The 23605-nt window shown below is 42.3% G+C and overlaps 2 protein-coding genes across 2 annotated transcripts in view; one reads left to right on the forward strand and one right to left on the reverse strand.

Annotated features, from left to right (window-relative positions):
* LOC309601801 (DDB1- and CUL4-associated factor 12-like) overlaps positions 1–15329 on the reverse strand; it is a 28656-nt gene extending 13327 nt beyond the window's left edge. The window contains exons 1-5 of the mRNA XM_082334932.1: positions 15163–15329; positions 14140–14394; positions 7269–7475; positions 5953–6013; positions 676–869 (exon numbers count right to left, since the gene is read on the reverse strand). Coding sequence (XP_082191058.1) covers positions 676–869; positions 5953–6013; positions 7269–7475; positions 14140–14394; positions 15163–15243 — 798 coding nt within the window. The 5' untranslated portion in view covers positions 15244–15329. The remainder of the gene's footprint in view (positions 1–675; positions 870–5952; positions 6014–7268; positions 7476–14139; positions 14395–15162) is intronic.
* Positions 15330–16586: 1257 nt separating this feature from the next.
* LOC309601512 (ubiquitin-associated protein 1-like) overlaps positions 16587–23605 on the forward strand; it is a 38909-nt gene continuing 31890 nt past the window's right edge. The window contains exons 1-2 of the mRNA XM_082334545.1: positions 16587–16599; positions 17674–17754. The gene's annotated coding sequence lies outside the window, so the exon portion shown is untranslated. The remainder of the gene's footprint in view (positions 16600–17673; positions 17755–23605) is intronic.

Consider the following 23605-nt stretch of genomic DNA (forward strand, 5'->3'; position numbering starts at 1 on the left):
CAAACAGCTATGGTGAAAAATAAATCCCACAGGAGCACCGTGCTTCTGAGAGCACACCCACCTTCACTTCAGACCTCTGTTCTTTGAGGGCAGAAAGAAAAGTAGTGGAGGATGAATTGCTACTCCCACTAGTAATAACAAGAGATCAGTATGGGGGAGGTTAACATTTATTGTTTGTCAAACACCAACAAAATAACACCAAAGCAAGCACTGGTACCTGCTCTGTGTGTCAGTCACCTCACTTGCTGAGCAATCCAGTAACGATTCAGCCATCAGAACAGGAACTGCCTGAATGTTAGCTGGTCTTCACCAAAGGGAAAGGAAAGCAGCAAGAGCACTCAAAAGTGGGATTCAAGCTGCAAGAGGTGCTTTGGTGCTTTATCTGTTTCTTGTGAACATTGCCCCCCCTCCTCCTTAGGGTGCAAGTCTAAAACCAAACACACAGGAAAATTGTTCCTTCTGAAAACATGATTTTTTTTCTACTGGACTTCTCCATTCACTTGGGGCAGAAGCAGACATAGCAGATAAAGACGACCATCTCATGAGAAGGATGCAAAAGGATGAGGGAAAAAATATTAGGTTGCTTCTCTGGTATTTCTGATTTAGACTACTTTTTTCTTTTTCTAATACATATGGACAGTTTTAGGACTCAACTGTCTTACTTATCTTACTGACCTTGTTCTTATTGTTGAAAGCCAGTGCTCGGACTTTGCAGTTGTCAGGATTGGTGTTCTCCTTGGGGATATCCTTCAGAGCCCTGTGTGTTATGTGGGCATAGACAGGAACTTGAGAGAGATTATGCCTGGCATCGCTTTTGGACAACACATCCTCTGTGACTTCCCAGAGACCCATCGAACCATCCCGGGAACCTGAATAAACAGTCCATAAATAGTCCATTTCACATATACATAACTCCCCTTCTTAAAAAAGGAATAAACAATAGGGTCTGAAAGAAAGAAAGGATACTATTAATTTAATCATAGAATCATAGAATCATTAAGGTTGGAAAAGACCCTTAAGATCATCGAGTCCAACTGTTAGCCTATCACTGCCAAGTCCACCGCTAAACCATGTCCTCGAGCACCACGTCTACCCTTCTTTTAAGTACCTCCAGGGATGGGGACTCCACCACTTCCCTGGGCAGCCTGTTCCAATGCCTGACTACCCTTTTGGTGAAGAAGTTTTTCCTAATATCCAACCTAAACTTCCCCTGGCACAGCTTGAGGCCGTTTCCTCTTGTCCTATCACTCGTTACTAGGGAGAAGAGACCCCCACCTCACTATAACCTCCTTTCAGGTAGTTGTAGAGAGCGATAAGGTCTCCCCTCAGCCTCCTCTTCTCCAGGCTAAACAACCCCAGCTCCCTCAGCTGCTCCTCATAAGACTTGTGCTCTGGACCCTTCACCAGCTTCACTGCCCTTCTTTGGACACGCTCCAGCACCTCAATGTCCTTCTTGTAGTGAGGGGCCCAAAAATGAACACAGTACTCAAGGTGCGGCCTCACCAGGGCCGAGTACAGGGGCACTATCACCTCCCTGGTCCTGCTGGCCACACTATTCTTGATACAAGCCAGGATGCCATTGGCCTTCTTGGCCACCTGAGCACACTGCTGGCTCATGTTCAGGCAGCTGTCAACCAACACCCCCAGGTCCTTTTCCGCCAGGCAGCTCTCCAGCCACTCCTCCCCCAGCCTGTAGCATTGCATGGGGTTGTTGTGACCCAAGTGCAGGACCCGGCACTTAGCCTTGTTGAACCTCATACAGTTGGCCTCGGCCCATCGATCCAGCCTGTCCAGGTCCCTCTGTAGAGCCTTCCTACTTTCAGGCAGATCAACACTCCCGGCCAACTTGGTGTCATCTGCAAACTTACTGAGGGTGCACTCAATCCCCTCATCCAGATCATTGATAAAGATATTAAACAGATAAAAAGAAGATATTAAATATTAATCTAACTGAACAGACTGTTGGTGCCTATATATTAATTATTAACAAAAACATGATTTTACTGAGCTGTAAAGTTCATAACGTGACCTCATTGTCAACTGGTTTGTCTACATGGTTTCCAAGCAGCTAGATCACCTCATCTGTTTTCAAACTGATTAGGATGCATCAAAAAACACAATCCTGTACAACAATCACCATTAGAGATTCACACGTAGAATAAATTCAGAGGCAACTGAATAGCCTACGCGATCAGCCTGCCTTACCAAGGCTGAGATTGACAGTCTGTTAAGCCAATACAAAAACCTCCAAGAAAACTCAGTTGGGTGTATGCTAATTTGGGTTAATTTGATTTCTGCTAGTATGCTTATGGATATGTACACAGACGTTTGTGAACTGAACAGAAACAACTATTTCAAACCACAATTTGTACCAATTTGTATCAAATCTATTTTTAAAATTATTTTTCTTAAACACATGCAACCTTTTGTTTAAAGAATGTAACACAGAAACTGAGGCTGAACAAGCAAGAACTCATTTTATTTTTCTACTGAATTTGAATATATTAATCCAAAATATGAATCGATAAGAGTAACAATACTGGCTGAAGAAAACTGAATGTCTTTGGTCCGTAGATCAACACAGGCTTAATCCGAGGCCCTATACCTGTTGGGGATATGAGAGAAATAAGACAAAGGATGTTAAGGCAGAGGACATTAATCAACCTCTGTAAACAGTTAACAAGACCTGGCCTCAGAGAAGAAACAGGACACCACAAAACAGTCTAGCAAGGAAATACCAAGATAAGCATGAGAAAACAAGGCCGCTGATAAAGCCGAAGTGAGAATCACTTGAACCATGAGTGAACTATCCTAATTAACATAGTAAAAACCACACCTCCAGCAATGAAGCCCTCGGCGCAAGCAAAGACCCCTACCCACTGATTAATTTAAAACGCACTGTACCTTTAAGTGGAGACAAGGCTCGCGAGAACCAATAGAAGCAAGGATGAATAAGTGGAATTGTGAAAATACTGATAACAGCTACTCAGAATGTATAAAATGTCACTGCATGTTAACCAAGGTGTGCTAGCTTTGTGGAGTTACCACCGAGCACCCATCTCTGCGCAGACATGCAATAAACAAATATCTCGACTCTGTGTTATTCGCTTTTTTTGCACACCGGGTAAAAGAACCCTGCTTTTTGGGCAACATACCCATCCCTTCTGGTGTGTAGGCTCACTTCCATCTAAAGTTAGCTCTGACAGATTTGACATGTACTTCAATTTCTTCCCTAAACAATGTGAAAAACACATCCCTCCTTCTCTCAGAGGGAATGCATAAGAAATATTTCACATCTTGAAGATGCCAGAAAAAACTAAATATCTACATCAGACTATTAAATTTATAGGCTTTGGTACATCATAGGGAATAAGCTGCAAAGAGAGTTAAGCAAAACAACTTGTTGCAATACGGGTGGTCCAGCACAGCAGGGATGGCTTTGCCACCTCACAGATGAATTCAGTCATTTGCCACTATCACCTACTACAGCCAAATACAAAAGGAGCTTCCTAATGGCACTGCATAGCAGCAGACAGTACATGATGCTACATCCTGCCAGTCAATTTACATGCTGATGGTTTTTAATGGCACCTAATCGTGTTTGTTATGGAGGCTGAATACTCTTGACATACTTTAGTAGGAAGCTGTCCCTTTTAATAGCCCTAGCAGGGGAAAAAGTCAATGAACGTTGTTCAACTCCTTAGCCCTGAAGCCAAAGACAGTATCATTTGTTACCCTAGGCTCATGCCATCCTGGGAATTATTCATCCCATCTGAAGCTTTTGCCATGAAAATCTTTTCGTCCAGCCAGTACAACTGAGTGGACTGAGGCATTGTCACTCAGCTATGGCTGCTTAGTCAAGAGTTTAATTTTATGCTTATGGACTACTGAAATACACTGCTGAAGGTTTTACAAGCAGAGCCCTGCCTGGTTCTTGTTGAAGTGAACACAAGCAAGAGGAATAATCAAGCCCCTAGTCCTCTTTGTACTCTCTCAATGATACTGATAAAGATTAACTTAGCTCACTTTACCCTAACAATACTATGGCATTGTGAAACAGGATATCTCTGTCTCAGAACAAAAAAAACCAAAAGTGAATGACAGTTTGCTTTGTTAATGACCCCTGAAGGACTGCTTAGTGTTGCCAAATTTAAGTGAAACTAGGGGAAAGGTAATTCCAGCAGGGGGAGATCATGACCACCGACTCAAAGACCACCCACTCGAGAAACCCGCCGACCCAAAAGGTTAAGGAAGTAAAGGTCTCAAAAATCATAGTGGGCATGCATAGTAATTTACATGGTAGGCGAAGAATTTTAACCAATCATTTAACAGAACTGATTAAATATGTTAATATCTTGTGTATAAATAATTGTTAGTTTACACCAACAGTGTGCTGGTTTGTACCTTGCACCCATATCTGTGCATTTACAGAATAAAGGAAAATACCTCGACTCTGTGTGTAAATTGCTCTGTGTATAAATTGGGTGACACACACCGAGTAACGGACCCAAGTTGTTGGGACAACATCAACAGTTTTGATGGCAGTGAGAAATCTTGAAACCAAACTGCCAAATCTTGAACTTCAGACTATATGATCGGTGTGATCTGCCATGGGACCAAATGCCCTTTTTTCTTCTTGTGGTATTTAACCTGCCCCAAGAAAGTCACAAAAAATTTGCATTTAGTCTCTTAATTCAGATAAAGGTATTTGCTATATCCTCAATGTTTGGAGTTCAAATATTTCTGCTCCACACTTTCAGATCCAAATGTAATTGAAACCTGTAAGATTAAAACAACATCAGAAGTTAGTTGTCTTTGTTTTCTCCTGATTAGGATCATCAGAGAAGTTCTGAAGAACTCAGTTTAGCAATCAGACTTGCTAATTGCTTTCAACAAGTTTTCCCTGGTATCTCAGGTCTGGAGAGGACATGGCAGTCTTCTACTCACACCTCCATCCACCCTTGAGCATGCAGAAAACACTGAGAGCAACACAGTTCAATCTTGCATGCTGTGCCTCTATTCCACTGGATCCTTATCTTTCCCTTGGATATCTGTAATCATCTCTGCTGTTCTATTCAAGCTTACTAGCTGACAATGTTTTTTTTAATGCAGATATTTCAGTTGGAGACTTGCAAGGATCGAGTTTTATATTAAATTCAAAATCAAATTCCAGGATTACCTTTTTGGTTTTTGGGGAAAAAAAAAAAAAATCTTACTGAACTAACAATTCAAGTATTAGATTTTTATATGAGACTCTTATGATTTTCTGTCATCTGCAGTTTGACACCTACCTGTACAGAATACTACACCCTGTCAGCACAGAAAGACAGTAAACTACTAAATTAATGCAATAGCATATCAGTATTGCTGCCTTTACCTAAGTAATACTTTATGAAGTTATACTGATTGTCCAACTAGTTACTATAAAGTCAATAATTGACCTTTTCTATTACAGCCTTCTGTATTAACTGATATAGTATATGTGCATATACATATATATATACACATACACACACAACAAACTGAGTTTTCATTAATTAGTCTTTCATAGGATTTCAGGAAACTGATATTGCTCTGCTGTATTCCAAAAGTTATTAACTGATAACCAACACCCCTCTTGAAATTATTATTCTTCTTGTGTGGAATCCTTCCCTGTAATTCATTGTGTTTAGAGATCCTCTCATGGCAACACCTACTGGAAAGGCAGTAATATTCCCTCCGATACTAGAAAAATCAAATCTAGACCAGAGCCCTACAAATAAAACGAAGTGAAGTACTGTACTAAGACCAAGAAGGGTTTAAATAGCCAAGGTAGTTCCAAGTGGTTTCAAATGTCCTAATAAAGGTGCTTCCCTAAGACCTATGAAGTGCTGTACATCAGTATAAAATTCTGGAAAGCCAAAAAAAGAAAGAAAGAAAGAAAAAAAAAAAAAAAGAAAAAATTGACTTTACCAGAAACAGCCATAGTATCACTGATCCATGCAATTGAAAATATCCAATCCTTATGTCCATCCTAAAAGAAAAAAAAAAAAAAAGACATTTTTCTGTGCCGTTATACTCTAGAGTAGTCTCAAAGCAGACAAGTATTCTTCACTTTGATTTTTAGTACAAGCTCAGAAGGGACAGACCTACATTAAAAACATACAGATAAGATTCCAGTATCAAGCTGGAGCCGTTTAAGTACCTAACACTAATTTTAACTTTTTTTGATTTTGAAATGTATAATTAATAGAGAGCAATTAGGTGATGGAAAAAACAGGTCTCTGATCAAGGACAAATTGATCTCAATTCTAAGGACTTAGTTTTTCCATTTTGAAAGCAGCATTCTTTACTTCTGTAAAGTAGCTACATACTTTTAGTTCCTCAAATGCACATCTCTACTATAAAAAGTAACCAAAAACTTATGTTTACAATATATGACCTACAGATTAATTTTTCAAGAATCTTTTCTTTAGCAGGTGAGAAACCTATGGGGGAAAAAAGACCATAAGGTGGTTCTAGTTCTGTCTGAAAAGCTGCAAAGTCACAGCAGCACGCAAATGAATAGCAAGTCATACAAATCTTCAGAGCAGAGCCTTTCTGCAGCTGGTTATCTGCTGCTGCAGAAACTGACCTGTTGTAGTTAATGTCTATGTGAAGTCCTGAATCAAAAAGGAGAAATGAGAGAGAAGTGCTTACAGGACACCACTATACTCATTTCAGCCTTTTTTCTTTTTAAGACTTGCTATTTTAAAAAGGCCTCATGATGTTTCAGAAATATAAGCAGTACCAGAGTCTATTGAACCCCCATAAGCCACTGGGTTAAAACTAATCCTCAAAGCCAAGTTCCGCCTCTGGAATAATACATACATAAGCTGCACTGGAGAAGGGGAAAATCTGAACAACTTGTATCATCTTTTCAATTCCTCAAAAGAGCTTTTTCACTAAAACTAGTTTCAGACGCCATCACCACAATTAGACTTTAACATTTAGGATTTTGTTACATTTTCGGTGCTTAAAAGTAATCACAAGTAGACCTGAATGAGGGTGAGGAAGAAGAAATTTGACTCAGAACCCAGATTCTCAATCATCTCACATGTTTGTGTACTCATTCATATTTAAGACATCTTGTCAAAAAAGACAACATAATTGGGAATGATTTCAAGCTTTCAGAAATTCACTCTCCACTACAGGACTCACAAATCTTAACCTTGCTCTGACCTTACGCACTTCAAAGTAGTAATTCTTGTAAGTGACAGAATAAACTTTCCCTGAATACTCCCACTTACATCTCCCACACAGATAGGATCGAGCGTAGGCAGACGATAAACTGCAAGACTGTTGGGGTTGTCTCCACCTGTGGCCAGAAGGGTCCTCGAGGGGTTGAGCTCAATGGCATGAATACCACAACCCTGCTGGTTCACCATGATGGGTTCACGATCTTTCAGAATAGGAATCTTGGTAATTTGACCAGTCTGGACATCTACTACAAATAACTGGGGGGGAACAACAAACAAACAAACAGGATACGTAAGTCATCATCAAACAGATAAGAAAAACAAGATGGTTGAATATCCTCCCTATTTTGAACTGACATTCTTTTCAAGTTGGAATCCACGAATGCTGCAAGTACGGCTGAAAAATGCATAATTTCCTTCTTCAAGCAAGTAAACTAACTTAATTACAGTGGGTTTTATTTCAGTCATCCCATTTGGTTTTCACAGCAACAGAAGAGAGAGGAGAGAAATTTGTCATGGGAGGTTTCCCATTTAACAAAACCCTTGAATCTAACACTCTTTTCCCTGTTCAATACCATGACAAAACAATATTGTTTTCCAGTTTACCTGTACAACACTGAGAAAGAGACCCACTTCAAAACAGCCAGTAAGGCCCAGGGGGCTTAGCACAAGTCTCCTGCCTCCCAGATAAGATACTTACCATGAAGTTTTGGCTTTGGCAAACTGACACTTTATAAATTTATATAATTGGAGTTTATTTTCTGGTGATACACAGAGAATAGTAACTAAACATAGTACTGCCAGCATGAACATCTAAAAAAAGATATCTAGCTACATATCTCATCCTGCAAAAAGACTAGAAGTTGGAGTTCTATGTCACTGTCCTCTTGGCAGAAAACTCAGTTATAAAGCCTTACAACTCTTCAAACAGACATCATTATACCCAGAGTTATGTCAGTTCAAACATATATGACCATCGGGTTACAATCTAAACCAGAACAAAGGTTTACATTGCCTGCCAAAGTACACTTTCATTTGGGAGGCTCTTGTGCTGGATCCTTTCACAGATGTTCAGAGGGCAGCCACACTAACAGTCAAATAGGCGTAATAGAGGGGACAAAGCCCTGTGAGGGAACATGAGTGAGAAGCAAGGAAATGGAGGATCTGAAGCTGACTTGGCACTAAGGAAAGTGATGTAGAATCACAGCCCAGGATTATTAAATTCCACTCCACCCCCCACCCTGCCCCTTAAGTTTGTTCCTTCTATAACCAAAGAACATTGTCTCAAAGCCTCTGGAAGGGAACTGATGATGAAGACGACAACAACAACAACAACAAAAAGAAAACTCAGTGCAATTTAAAAAACACACACCTCAAGGAAATTGTTCTGAAATCCTTTGTCAGACATTTCTAGAAGGACAGAAGAGAAATCTAGCAGTTCTCAGAGAGAAGTTATAGATACAAGTTGGTTTTGGTGAACTCTCGTAGACTGTAGATCTGTTCTTTAATAAGCGTAAAAAAAAAAAAAACCAAGAAAATTTAGCAGCATATCTATTATTCTTGATGTACTGAACTAGCAGAATATTAATGTCAAATCAAAACCTGATAAAGTATGGTGTGTTAAACTCACTCTACAGAGAAAGCTGAAATCCATTCATCGCTATTTGTGTGCTGTGTCTAGAATTATGCATCATTTTCAACACACAACTGATCTTCCTCTGTAGGCAGTAGTCTTGCACAAGCAGATGACTGTTCCTACAGGGACTGGATTTGTGTGTTTAATTTTTTATTTTGCATGCAGGTGTGAAGTCAGGCAACAGCTGAAGTGCAGCTGAGTAGGAGGGAGGCACTCCTCACTTCTCCCAAGCCTTACAATGCAGTTCACTGCCCGAGACAGATGGTAAAAACACGATGCACACAGCAATCCCTCTGCCTTAACCACATCCCTGAAAATTAACACCTGCACTGTAGGATCAGAACCAGTAATTACCTCTCCTCTCATCCTCCCTTGTCCTTCCCCTATGAGTGCATACCCTCTTTTCCTCCTCAGTATTTCCTTCCAGCAGAAAGGTCCAATTCCCTCCCCTACCCTCCTTCAACTACTGAATAAAACCATAAAATTAACAGTTAAGTACCTAAGATTAAGGCTTGCAAGTATCCTAAAGCCGGCACCAGAAGTGCTAATTAGGAAAACACATCCACAGCTCAGGATGTCCACAGACTCAGGAAAATCATGCTTCAGCTGTAAGAGATTCACACTTTGAAGAGCATCTCAACAGGTATGAGGACTGAAATTAAAACCCCTTCATATTCTCCAGTCTGACACCACTGCCATAGATCAGTGTTTGATACGAGGTTAATAAAGACTTACTCTAATGCAAAATTCCTTTAGCTAAACTCTAAACTAATTGGGCTGAAAAGGTAAAGAACTTGGAAACACACAATGCTGAAGTGCTCTCGCACTTCTGCCCTGGATCTTCAACCTCAACATCATCTTCCTGTAACAAGTTTCCAAATTAAGATATTCTCAGAAGCAGCAACAGGCCATATTTCTTGCAGTGCTTTCACCTGCTCGTACCCCACTCTAATCCATCGTCAGCCCTTGAATTGCTTTGTCATTTCCTCACTTTTCTCCTCCAGTTGCACAGTATTACCATAACCAGAACAGCAACTGCTCTGAGGGCAAGAAACTTCGCACAGTTAAGGGACTGGCTTTGTAGTTTCAGATGTAAAGTTTTAAGCAATAACTTCTCTCCTTGCTTGGTAAGGAACTTGGCACACTATGTGTAGTTTAAAAACAACCACCACTGCCCTAGAATAAAATAAGCAAGCACTGTCTGCGTATGCTAGGACTCTTGCATCACCTGGGACAGGACAGGAAGCCAGAAGCTCACACTTGCAAGCTGCACCACTGATTGCCAAGAAATCTCCCCTGTAAATCCAGCAAACAGAAGCCAGGAGAAGCCAAACAGTTGTTAGGCACTTCTAAAGCCAAAAAGGGAGAAATGTTAAGAAACAAGATAGGCACCCAGCTAAGAATGCAGAAATTTTGAATACTGTTTTAAGAGTTTTAAAGACACTACAGTAAATAAAGTACAAAGTATCTAACTGCTTTTAAACAAGTGCAGCCAAAACTGCAGCACACAATGACATAATTCCAAAGAAAAAACAAATTGGACTGCTTCTTCCAAGTAAACTGGTACCTTTGCTACTCTTGAATAAGTACATCTGCAAATAACTCCAAAGCAGCCTGGACTCTAAGAGCCTTGACAAAGTCCTGATAGCTGAACTATACATTTATTTTTTTCTTTATCTCAAAAGCAGGAATAAGAACTTCTTTTCCAGCTACTCATTATATAGAAACTAAAAACCAGCCACAAAAACTTTTCCTGGATGCAGTAAACCCCCACCAACCTCCAAACAGTGAACTGTGCATATTTGTCCCTTGATTTTAAGCTTTGCACATAATTTGGTTCTTCCTGCTAGTAAAGGGTATACATGTCAAATAACTTGACATCCAGGATTTACCAAGCCAAGATTGCTTTGGCCATCTGCCAGAAGTCCAAGGACCACATATATGCCAAGCCCCAAAGAAACATGGACTCCTTAAAGACTAAGCTATCAAACTGGTATGTCTCCTTTCCACTGGAGATCAGAACATGCACTAATCTTAGCACAAAACCTACTCACATGTGCAGTACAGGTGACTCAAGTGGGTAACAGCCTTACGCATCCTCCTTGAAAGGGTCCAAAGAGAAACAATCCAGAATATAAAGAAACCATCTGAGAAGCGAGCAGCAGTAAAAGGAGCCATCAAGTTGACTGACTCTGAATTCATATTTCCAGAGAGAAGACCATGCAATCAGGCACTCCACCTTGCTGTGAAATTCTGAAGCACTACTAGCTAATGGGCACACACTTTGATGTCATTAAACTTGTTCATTGCCAAAATCACATTTGTCAGTTTTTATGTGTGTCTTGCCCTCCGTGTTTAATTTCAGGAGGCTGGCAGACAGTTAACACATGTTGACAGATGGCAAAGGATGGAGAAGTGAGAGACTTTGCCTGCTAAAGGGCATTTCTACCACCCACACCATACCTGGCACGGAAACTACCAGACTCTGAAGGCAGACATGGGTATCACATGCAGTTGACGAAAAAAACAAATACTCGTGAGACAAGAAACAACACCTGGCTATTTACTCACAAGCCACTGAAATAAGGTGAACGGAAGTGTGGGTTACAGGCATCAGAGATTTATTTACACTGGGTTTCGGTCACTGTTCAGTGGACTTTCAGTAGAGTTACAAACTGCAGGAGCATGACTTCTCATTCCCTCCCTGGAATCAGAAACGAGCAGTTGTCTTGATTTTTCATTACATGTGCAAAGCCAGAAGATACGTTAACTTGCAAAGCAAGTGGAAATCATGTTCCCCATAGAGAGTCCGTATTTACGGATGGAAGAGTAACTGTGCCTTGTATTCTTGCCACTACAACCCCAGGACTACAAGACTAGGTGTCCTGGTTTCAGCAGGGATGGAGTCAATTTTCTTCTTGGTAGTCGGTATGGGGCTGTGTTTTGGGTTTAGGATAAGAATAATGTCAATGATACACTGATGTTTTGGTTCTTGCTAAGTAGTTGCTAAGTGGCACTCACACTGGTCAAGGACTTTTCAGCTTCCCATGCTCTGCTGGGTGCACAAGAAGCTGGGAGGGGGCACATCCAGGGGATGTGTTGACAGAGAGCTCCATATTCTCTTCAGCGTTTATAGTGACTAGTACTGTCAAGTGACTAAAACCAAACCTACCCCTCTATGACAGGAGTATATTTTTGTTTTGTTATTAAAAATAGTGAATCCTTCTGGCACAGCATAGCCAAGGGCAATTTATAAATTAAATGATAAAAGCTCTCAGTGCCACATTCAAGCTTTGATTAAAATAGCTGCTATGGCTTATATTTTTCTGTTGCATTAACTTTAATTACGTGCAACTCCAATGCAGCGAACCCCATTAAAGTCAACCAAGTTGTTTTAGATTTACTCCCAACTTAAATGCCACAACTTCAGCGTATGAGAATCAGCAAAGGAATTCTTCTTTATTATGTCACTTACTCAGGAGATGAGAGAGAAAAATCTCATAATTAGAGTGTAGAGTTTAACGCTCTATTGTTCAAATGTGAACACAAAGCAACCAAGCTAAAGCTATTACAGTATTCATAATTCATATATCATCTTTCAAAATGCTGAAATGACTTCTTTTGTAATCATTGTATTTTGCCTAATAAAAGATGAGGTCCATCTGTAACATTAAGTCTAGCTGTGGAAGCATACACTTCGTTGCAGCGTATGCAGTGGGAACAACAATATGATTGAACCCCTCTTCAGTTCCATGATTGTTTGGTCCCAATTTTCTGCAAAGTTGCGTTAACAACACGCTTGCCCATTTGTCTTCACTGCAGCAGCACTGGAACTACATAAGTTACAGAACACAGCAAAATTGTTGCAGCTCTGTAAAACACACAGTCATCTTGCTAGAGTAAGCAAGGTTTTTTGAGAGCTTGTATTTCAGCAGGAGTTTGTCTCCTGTAAGCTGTTCCATGAACAGTGCTGGCTGCTGACCAGCCAAGGCAATAAACACACGTGGAGAAAGAAGGCAGAGAGATTCTATTTCAGGCTTATTCCTGTTAAAAAATTGTTTTGTTTATACAGCTAGGCCTTGCTTCTTAAGAGCTCCTGCATGAAAGCCTCCCACTGTGTAACTATGAATAGTAACAGAACATGTGAAAAAAAAAAACCAAAAAAACCAAAAACCACCAAAACCACCGTCCCTTGCAGGTTAGGCCACTGAGCGCAGCTTTGGTGCAAAAAAAAAAAAAAAAAAAAAAAAAAAAAATCTTGATGCAAAGAAACAATCACACCAACTGACATACTTTGAGGTTTAAGAGCTGCTTGATCTATACATTCCTTACAATGCTCAATTCATTTCTGTGGCACTAACCAACTTACAAAGAACAAATTTGGGATTTTACACTAATTCAATCAGAACTTCATACATGAAATTGCACCCTCAGCCAATGAAGTTGGGCTACTGACTCCAGCAGAGAGAATATTACCTAGGAAGTATGTTCTCCTACATTTATTAATCATATAGGACATAATTTTAATATTCCCCTATAATGTTTCAAATCCGAAGCATCATTTTAAGAGTCTGAAGAGATTTCAATTTTTGCTGAAGCATATAAAGGTACATAAACAAGAGAAGTTATTGAACACCGAAAACAGATTTTGAGTAAAAAAAAAAAAAAAAAAAAAAAAAATCACGAGGTGAACAAGCAAAGGATAATCCTGAAGATCTGAAATTCATTTTTTAAGCTTGGAACATTTCTAGCTACTCTGACGAATATCTGGAGTTTAACCACAGTTTTTAGTTTTGTAGCAACTTTTCGAAATCATCAGCACAGAACCATACATAAAACCAAACCATGTAAGACTGAGCATAATAATAATAATAATAAATAAAAAAAAAGTCTTACTAGCAACTTCTGCCAGGCATGATAGCTACCATTTAGCAAAGCTAGCGCAGATCATTAACTTTTCATTTGCAGGACAAGAAGAAAGATCCAACCCCATTGCTGCTCTCCATCCTGCAAACAGATGTAAATCGCTCTGTAAAGATTAGACAGATGCTGAATCGAGATACAGGCCTCGTGTTCAGGTTTGCAGCCATCTGCACATATTTTCAAACAAGAACGGGTCATCATTAAGCATTACCTTCATTCAAAATTAATTGTGTGCGATTTTGACTCTGCTCCTAATTACTTCCTAACATTTTCCTTGGCAGTCTACGTACTTCGATTACGGTAAGCATCATTTGGGGGTGGAATAATTCACAGAGGGAAGAGAAACAGAGAGGCATCACTTACTGTGTTGCATTTTGTCCCACACACCACTTGTCGGTGGTTCAGCCACTGGGAGGCAAACACTTTATTAAGGGTTCCGAGGTGAAATTCTCTCTCCTTCAGGAGGCTGGGAAGCTGCTGGGCTGCATATCCATGCAACAAGCTGTGATAGCTGGACTCATTCTGCATCCTGACCTCTCTACCTTTCAGGTAGTACACCAGAGACCTTTTCACCGAGGGGAGTCTTTTCCTTTTGTGAACTAAGTGATCCCACCCGTACTGTGGAAAAAAAACACGGAAATTAGATAAAGCAACTAGAACAAGACACGACCCTTCTAAATTCAAAGACATTCCCAGCAAAATACTGAAGCCTTCCAAACTATCTATGGAATACCGTCCACGAAGATTAACTCGGAAATGCTGACACAGCCTTCAGCAACATAAAATTAAACATATTTACTAAAGAAGCAACGCTACGATGACATTAAAACCAGTCCACACCGGTTCGGCACCGTTGATGCTTATAGAAACAAGAGGAAACCGAGAAGCGCGTTAAATAGAAGACGACAGCCCCCGCCGTGAGCTCGGCAGGTTTGGGGGTGACACCGCGGGGGCCTCCCCGATACCGACCACACCGTTCATCGGCCTCCTCTGAGCCGGCCTGGGGTGGCACCGCAGCATCGCTCAGCCTGGGGGGGCGGCGGGGACCCGGCAGTTACGGGCCGAACGGCTGAACCCAATGGGGGTAGCGCCAGGCGGGGCGGCAGGAACCCGGGAGAGCCACCGGGGCAGGGAGCGGCGGGGGGGGGGGTAGCTGCCTGCTGTATCGCACCGAAACACCCCCCGCCACCGGGGCCAGGACTACTCCTCCCCACCCCCCAGGACACGTTTCCTAGGCACCGGGACCCTCCCCGCCCCAACCGGGCACCAGGACACAGCAACCCCCGGTCAGGGTCACCTCTCCCCCCGGGCACCAGCACGTTCCCCCCCACCGGGGACAAGGGCCCTCCCCCGCCATACACCCGTTCCCGCCTCCCCCCGGCCTACCTGCTCCCCCTGGAGCACCCCAGGCCCCGCGGCAGCGGCTACCGCCGCTTTCCGCTTCCTGCTAACTGTTTTCCAGGCCATAGGAGGAGGAGGAGGAGAGGCCGAGAGCCCGGCCCGGGCCCCACATGGAGCAGGAGGAAGCAGCCGCAGGGGAACAGGGCATATAAGTGCAGGGAACCGGGCCCAGTCACTCGCTCCGCCGACCGCGCGTCACGACATTTTCCCCGGGATTTTTTTTTTTTTTACGACAGTCGCGTCGCACCTTTGCGGCGGCTCCCCCCATCCCGCCCGAGAGCCTCGTTTCCTAGCAACCGGACGAGGCAAGGCGGCGAGCTGTCCCGCCCCCTTTACGGTTGCCAAGGCAGCGAGGCTCCCCTGACGTGGGCAGATGAGTGCTTTTCCTTACGTCCGCATACCTCATACGCACTTTTTCCTATACTTATAGAGGCAAAAAATAGAGTAACCCACACCCAACAATCGCCGTTTTGCAATTGATATTACAGGGAAAAGAAAAAGGATGAGGAGAAAAGAGAGAAATGTGTGACGTGCAGGCAGACCACAAAAGCCAGCTCCTGACCACCTGAAAGCCTCTGGTGCCTCAGGTCACATGAAATCAGTAAACGTACTATTTTCCTGATAAAGAAGGCATTTCTTTTATACCTTTTTTTGTGTGTTTTCATCTAACAAACTACAAAGACAAGGGTGCTGTGAAAAGCCAAACTTAAAAAAAAAAAAAAAAAAAAACATAAAAGAACCTCACAGGTTTTCCAGGTTCCCCTGAGGATAAAAAGCCCAAGGGATAATTCTAGTTTGACTGTTTTCAGCCGTGATTTATCACAATTAATCCCCTTCTTCGCATCCTCCCTCACACACACACACACAACTGCTACCTGCATTTTAGACAAAACCCCTCCATTTTGGACCAAGGCCCTCTCAAAAGGCTGAAAACCTGCTGCTAAAGCTGCTCTTGGGGGTAAGCACCGTTCTCTGGTGCATCCCGGCGGGAATGCCCCCTCAGCCGCGCCAGGTGGGCACGCTGCCCCTCGTGAGAAGACGAAAGCAGGCGTTGAAGCAGCCATGGCCGCTGAGAGAAAAGGGCTGAGGCGAATGGGGCGAAATGCCCCCTCTGGGCCCGGCTCGCCGCCTTCATCCAGCCCCCGGGGGAGCCTGTCGCTGTGCCCCGCAGGAAGAGGGGCAGGAGGTGCTGGAGGAGCCCCCGGGCAGGGCCGGAGCCGGGGGCAGGCCCAGGGCTAGGCCGGGGCCGGAGCCGGGGCAGGCCCAGCCGCCGCCCGCCACCGCCCCTCACGGAAGGAGGCGGGGCTCCCCTCGCCTTCACCCCGCCCCTCTCCCCGCTGGGGGTGACGTCACCCCGAGCACCTCCCGATTGGGCCGGCGGGGGCAGGTGACCTCGTGGCGTGACGCCAGCGCATCGCCGGGGTAGGTGAGGTGGAGGGCAGGTAGACAAGATGGCGTCGCCCGGTCGCGGGGTTGGAGGTGGCGAGGCGGCGCGGGTTTCGTAGGGGCGGGTGGTGAGCAGTGACCGCGGGGACAGCTGGAGCCGTCAGGCGCCGCGCAGGTAACTAGCGGGACGGGAGGGGTGAGAGATAGGGGGTGCTGGCCTCCCTTGTAGTGGGGCCTGGATAGGGGGGGCGTAGCTGGCCGCTCCTCAGGCCCTCCGGCCTTCCGCTGGGCCCAAACTTCGCTGCCGCTTCTCCTCGTCTGGGGTGAGGGACCCTCCGCGTCCCCGTCGTGATTCAGCAGATGTGAAGTGGTGGCGGGGCGGCTGCGGAGCTGCTAGCCGCCCGGGGCGGGAGGGGCTCGTAGGTCGGGGGGCCGCTCCCCTGGCCGTGGAGGAGAGCGAGCCTGTGGCGCTGCCTTAGCCTGCGGCCTTGCTCTGCCTTCGCGGCCTCTCGCTGCTGCTTTTGAAGGTACTGTTTAATGGAGGTGAGAACTTGCACGGTCAGCTCAGAGGGACGGAGTCCTGGCACTCTGTCCTGGGCTGTACCCGGGGAGTAGAGGGAGGTCGGGCAGGCAGGCTGACCTCCTTTCCCTATGCTCTCCTGCTTTCCGGCAGTTTCAGGGACTCCCTGAGTAAAGGAAATACCTTTCTGCTTAATAACCCTTGATGAATTTGCCTTCTGAGAGCTGATTGCTGTTGAAATCTGAGTAAACCGTTAGTGTCCATGAGATTTGGAAGTAAGTTTCTCCCCACGGTAACTAAATCTTCTGTGAAGAACTGAAACATCTGCTTTTGGTTGGGGGTGGGTGGGGGGGTGCATGTGTGTTTTTTGTCAAGCCTGCCTTCAGGTAATTTGTTAATTTCTGGCTTTTGTGTTGTGAAAACCATAGTACTCATCTTCCCTATGCCACTCGTGACTTTAGATTTCTACTGTATTCACTCTTTGGTTGTGTCTTCTTGTAGGCTGAAGAGCCAAAATCTTGTTTACTTCATGGGTCATAGCACTCCACATCTCTGTTTATGCTTATTACCTATTTCTGGATCTTTTCCAGTTAGCTGTTCTGCTTTTGAATGAGGAAGAGGATCTTTTTCTGCATTTGAGATGTAGACATACCATGGATGTATACACTGGTGTAAGAATATTTCAGTTTTGTCGTTTCTAACTTCCTGATAATGCCTTGTGTTCTCTTTAGCTCAGTGCTTGCTAGAAGTAAAACATCTAACACTTTTATGAAGCTATTTAGTATAATTCAAGAACTGTCTTCCTGAGTTTTGATAGCTCAAAATCTATCTTTTTTTAAAAAAAATCTTTTTAAAAATTAGGATTGCTTTGTTTTTTTAATTAGTAAAAAAAATTGCGGTATATGGAAATGATCACCTTATCAAGTGTTTTTATTCCCCACATAATTTAAAAGTTCCAAACAAGTAAAAACAAAAAAAAAAGTCTTACAGAAATCTGGTGATGTTATGCTGTCTCATTAGAATACAGATAAGCAGATGGACTCTGGCACTTGGCTGTGCAACTAATATAGCTGCCATCCTGGACTCAGTAAAAATGTATTCATGTCGATATTCCTAAATAACAAGTGAGTATTGCCAAATTAAGGAACAACTGAGTTGTGACTGGTGATGTAACTTCAGTGGCTGTGCTGCTGATAAAAGCATCTTGCAGCCTGTTATGGGGTTAAGAGGCTTTTGTGGGAGCTTGGTGAGGGGAATCTTGCTCCAACTGTGTCTAGGGTGTTAAGGAAAAAGAGGAAGAGGCGGTACTGCAATTAGCCAGACCTCTTCCTCGCCTTCCTTCCCTTATCATCCTCGGAGCATGGGACTTTCTGCCCCCGTGCAGGCACTCCTGCAACTGCTGGTTTCCTAGGGCTGACCCTGCATACCTGGCATCTCTGCTCTGCAACAGCATTTTTCAGGGGAGAGGGGGAAAAAACTGTTTTGGCCTTCTCCTCTCATTTTCTTCATACAGAACAAAGCTACGTGTGTAGCACTGTACTAGCCATGGGGAAGGGAATGGGGCTGACATGGTACGTGTGGTAGCAGCATAGCAGAGTTAGACCAATTTATTCAAGGTCATGTGCAGGATGGTGTTAGGTTGCAGGACCATGGTAGTACTGCTACTTAATGACTTCAGTTTTCTGTACATGCAGAGCTGTGACTCAAAAGTGGCAGTGATGCTTTAGATCACCATTGCAATTGTGTGACTTAAACCTTTTAGGCAAAACCTTAATCCTAAGGATAGGAGGAGAGAACACATGTAGTCTTTAAACTTAACTTTTGCCAACTTGTGGTTTTAGTCTCAGAAACAAAACTGAAAGTGATTGCACTTTTCTTGTCTCACTGGCTATATCTGGCCTGCAAGTTTGATAGTTCTCCCCCCCCCCCCATGAGTGCACTGTGGAACAAAGGAGTCGGGGAATAAGTTGCTTCTACTAGGATCAGATACTCTGCGTAAGTCAAGTGTAAGCTGAAACAAAGGTACCTGAAACTTCAAAGGGAAAACTAAGGAAATCTCAGGTATAAGTGAATGAATGTTAGTTTCTCTTTAATGACTTGAACTTCAATTTTCAGAATGTTTTAAGAGTATACTGATCAGTATAGAGAATATACTGATCAGCTGGGAGACTTACTGTATAGTTTATGTTGATGGATAGAAAAATGTTTTTGATAATTTTTCATCATTAACACATGGAAGAGCTCCATCTCTATTGTTCACATGGTGTTTTGCAGCTCCCAGTACTTGTTATCCTAGAGACAAAAATCTCTAACAGAACAGGAGTCGGGTTTCTGGACCAATCCAGCAGACCACCTCATCTCTGTCACACTGGCAACCAGAGCTGTTTTGGCTGGTGCTGGTGGCAAAAGTGCTATAATGTTACAGAAGGCATCACCTTGCTCCTCTTCCTCCTTTTTAATCGTATAAGCTTATGGTTTCCTGTTGCTTCCACAAACTTTAGGAATTGATAATTCGGGACATTCAATATTGTTGTCAATGTCCAGTCTCTGTATCATAAGTTTTTGACATCAGCCTGTTCCTGTATTTTACAGTTCTGCTGGGTTGAATATTTTGATAAATTGATCGATGAGAAATTGTTTTACTTACTAGACAGAACTTCTATCCAGCCTTCTCTGGCATTTTGTTTTGAACATAATAACTCCCAGTCTCTTCAGTCATAAATTCCAGAGCTTCAGCTGTCAGTTTACAAGGATCTCTACCTAAAGGCATTACTATCTATTTAAAATTGATCAGTGCAATTCAGATCAATGTCAGTGTAAAGAAGGTCTAGCAGAGCTGTAATTGAAAAGCTCTGGAAGATGTTTTTGAAAACAATTGTTTGAAGAAAAGGCAAAGAAGGGTTGTTTACAAATTATAAATAGCTTTCTTGTTTGAAAAAGTAGGTCTTCTAGGGTGTATCAAAGGTTGATTTCTCTTCCCTGTATTGTGCCTGCTTGCTCTGATAACTAGGAAGGCAATGCTATTGATCTTGCAGCGTGTACCACTCTACAAGGGATCATTGGTATTGCAGTTGATTGATACAAGCCTGAGCTCACTGTTTTTCTGTGTTAACTACTTAGGTTAGGTAATCCTCTGTGGTATGCAAGTGCGTTCTTAATGCTTTGACCCTCTGACTTGGTTTGAATAAGCTCATGTTCTGTGTCTGTAATGACCTTTTGCAGTCAGTGTAGTCTTATATTGAGCTCTCTTAAGAGAAACTGAGCATTGGGGGTTTTCCTTCTGTTAAATGATCAGATTTATTCCAAATCCTTGCTTGCATGGGGAAGGCATGTTCTTAAATGTTAAGAAATATGGTTTTTCCTGTGGTTGGGAAATTTTGAAAGAATAGCTTGTATGTCCAGACTTGTTTGTGGTTTGTTTCTCTCTCTCTCTCTCTCTCTGAAAGGCTACAAGGTCTTTTCAGAATCCTTTAAGCTTGCAATGTACTTAAAACACAGAAGTATATCAAAGGAGAAACAGAATATCATTGCTCTGACTTAGGTTTAAATCTTCTTTTCTAGAAGGAAAGTAGATTGGTTCAAAATACCATGTTGCGTTAGTAGTATTACAGTTTCTAACTAACTGACCGAGTTCAAATGGAAATTCTGAGCTTGTATTTTCTCAGCTGCATTTTGTGTCAAAATGTTACTCTGGTGTAATCAGAAGAACATGAGTACTATCCAAGCAGCAGTCACTTCTTCAGCTGGAAGATGGTCTGAATATGAATATACTAAAGCTACTAAACTGTTGGTAGTTAGTATCATGGAAACTAGTAATAGAGTAAAGAGTTGTGAGCCCCTAGTTAGTCTGGTCTATGTTGCTGGAGATCAGGGTTCGTGATAACTATCTACTAGATCATGTGAAAGATTTGATTTAAGCCCTTTCCTAATGTATATGTTTGTGCTTGCACCATTTGACATCTAGCAGCAGATGAAGCTGTGACTGAAATGACTGGTGAGATTTATTCCCTGAGTTTGGGAGGTTGGATTTTTAAGAGTATGTGTATTGCCAGTTGTGCTATCTCAAGTGTTAGCACTGTGCTTAATCTAGACATAGAGATGTGCTTATGTGTTCAACTTGATTTGTCTCATCAATTCTGAACTCTAAAATAAAACTAGATTCCTAGTTTATAGACACCCTGCAAAGTAATTGTTAAAGCATATGTATTTACTTTTCCGATACAGCAAAGCCACACTGGGTTCCACCCTAATGACTAATATCATCATGTGGTGTCCTTGCACAGTAATGTATAATAATTTCAAATAGAAATATAGGAGGCACGTGTAGTAGGGAAAGGAGTTTATTCCAGATTATTAATGGTGATTTTATTCATATAAAATTGTGTGGTGAAAAAAGGATAGAAAAGCTTTATGCTCTGAGAATGTGTTCTTAATCTTTTAATTAAGTATTAGGTCACCACAAGCAGTTTGTTGCCAGTCTATTTGACTTCTTGGTAGAAAAAAAGCTGAAAGTATTGAGTTTCATTTTGCTTGCTGGGTTTGTAACAGTATAAAAAGAAGGGATATTATTGTGCTTTTCAGAAAGTACCTTTAGGTTCTTTATGGGGAAGAGGGGGAATGAGTAAGTGAATGTATCCCCTAAATCAGGTGTTAGTTGGAGTTTTGGAAACAAAAATGAATAGAAAAATTATGGTACTATAACTTTGCAGTCGGGGGGGGGGGTAATGAACCATAAAGATTTTGGGGGGCAGATTTCTATATTACATGCCTCTGAGATTCCTTATAAACCTAGGTTTGTTGTTAATCAAGCTGTAATTCTATTGGTGGTCTTTGGCTGGCAGGGCTCTGTACTGGCAATTACTTTTACAACTAAGCATATAACTATTTGAGGTGTTGTCTTCTAGATACTATTCTGAGGAATAATTTTAAAGCAAATCTTTGGGTAAGAAGATTCTTTATCAAGTTTTAATCAGCCAACTATTTGTGTAACCATTTTAATCTGAAGAACTGTCAGACTTTGTGAGGTGGAGGGGGAGATGTGTTTCAGGACTCCCACAGCCGATAAGGAGTCCTGTGCTTGCACAAATGCAAAATGCAGTTCCTTTAAGCCGGTGAACTGTCTGTGGAAGAACAATTGCTAGATTCTGATTAGTGTCTTAGCAGGGGGCAGTTTTCAAAATATCTGCAGTTACAGGATTCCTTCTTGTTTGTAGAAGGGAGTTTAATACATGATTTCTGTTGACTTACCTGGAAATCTTTTGATAGCTGGTAAATGTATTCCTAGATCACTGAATGCCTGTGCTTAGTAATGTAATTTCTTTGCAAAGAAAATGCAAGTAAAGATGGTAAAAAGCTTGTTGCTTTTAACCAACACTATTGAATTTTTCTTAACTTGTATGCAAAGGGAAACCTAGCAAATTCGAGTGTGGACATAAATGTAATATTGTTAGGTTCTGTAATGTCTTCTACATGAAGATCTTCAACTGGAAAAGCCTTAATAAATACAGCTTAAAGAATCCACCAACATATGATGAGATGCAAGGTAAATGAAGGTAGACAAAGGTGAAGAAGTTGAATGTGGCATGAATGGCTGGGTGGTCTAAGCTGCTTTTGGAGCTGGGGATAAACTCTAGAAATACATATTTGGTTGACAGAATGGCTGTCGCATCTGTTTGTGTGACATGATAATGTCATCTTTTTCATACCTGAGCTTCCACATTGCATATGCAAGTAGTATGCAGTTCTGAAGGTCTGCCTGTTTCTTGGGATGTTCTGTATGTGTTATGATATTGGACTGATGAAGAAGTTCTGCCTTCTACCCATCTGCCTTCTCTCCCCTCTCCCAAAGGAGATGAACGCTTGAAATATGCCAGTATTTAGTGTAGGGATCTAGCTATACTCTGGATAAATTGATTCTACCAAGTAACGTGAAGGTCTTCTCTCCCAACTTGAAGGGAAAGAGAGAAGTTGTGTATCCATTTTACTACAAGCCGCCTTCAAGGCATAGTTCTCCTGTAATTTGACATTACTGCAGGAATATAAATGTGATGTTCCTGTTCTGTTGTTAGGCAGCACTGGATTTGTTTGCTGAAGTAAGCTGGATTGAATCAGACATGGGTTATAAAAGAGGCAGGCTGGGACTGATTCTCAGGTTACAGGAGAAAATCTGATATCTTAGTTGAGGAATGGTCAACTCAGTCTTTCCACTTTCCTTCTTTAAAAAAAAAAAAAAAAAAAAAGAATAATCTTGCTGCTTTGTCATGGTAATGATGGTCCACTGAGATAGATCTCTGTACTGTTAGCAGTCCCATATTGTTGCCAGTCTGTTAGATGTTTGGAGAGCAAAAGCTGTGGGTATGATTGTTGGATGGTCATGGGACAATCTCATCCATCAACCTACTCTGGTCTATTCATAAAATAGAAGTAAGGCTAGATTGCTGAAGCTGAGTCAGATCTGTCAAAACGTCCTGTGGAAATGAAGCTAATGCATCTCTGAAGGCTGCTTTTGCACATAAAATGAGT

This window comes from Platalea leucorodia (assembly GCF_965183815.1).
Source record: "Platalea leucorodia genome assembly, chromosome: W".
In the NCBI taxonomy this organism is placed as follows: Eukaryota; Metazoa; Chordata; class Aves; order Pelecaniformes; family Threskiornithidae; genus Platalea; species Platalea leucorodia.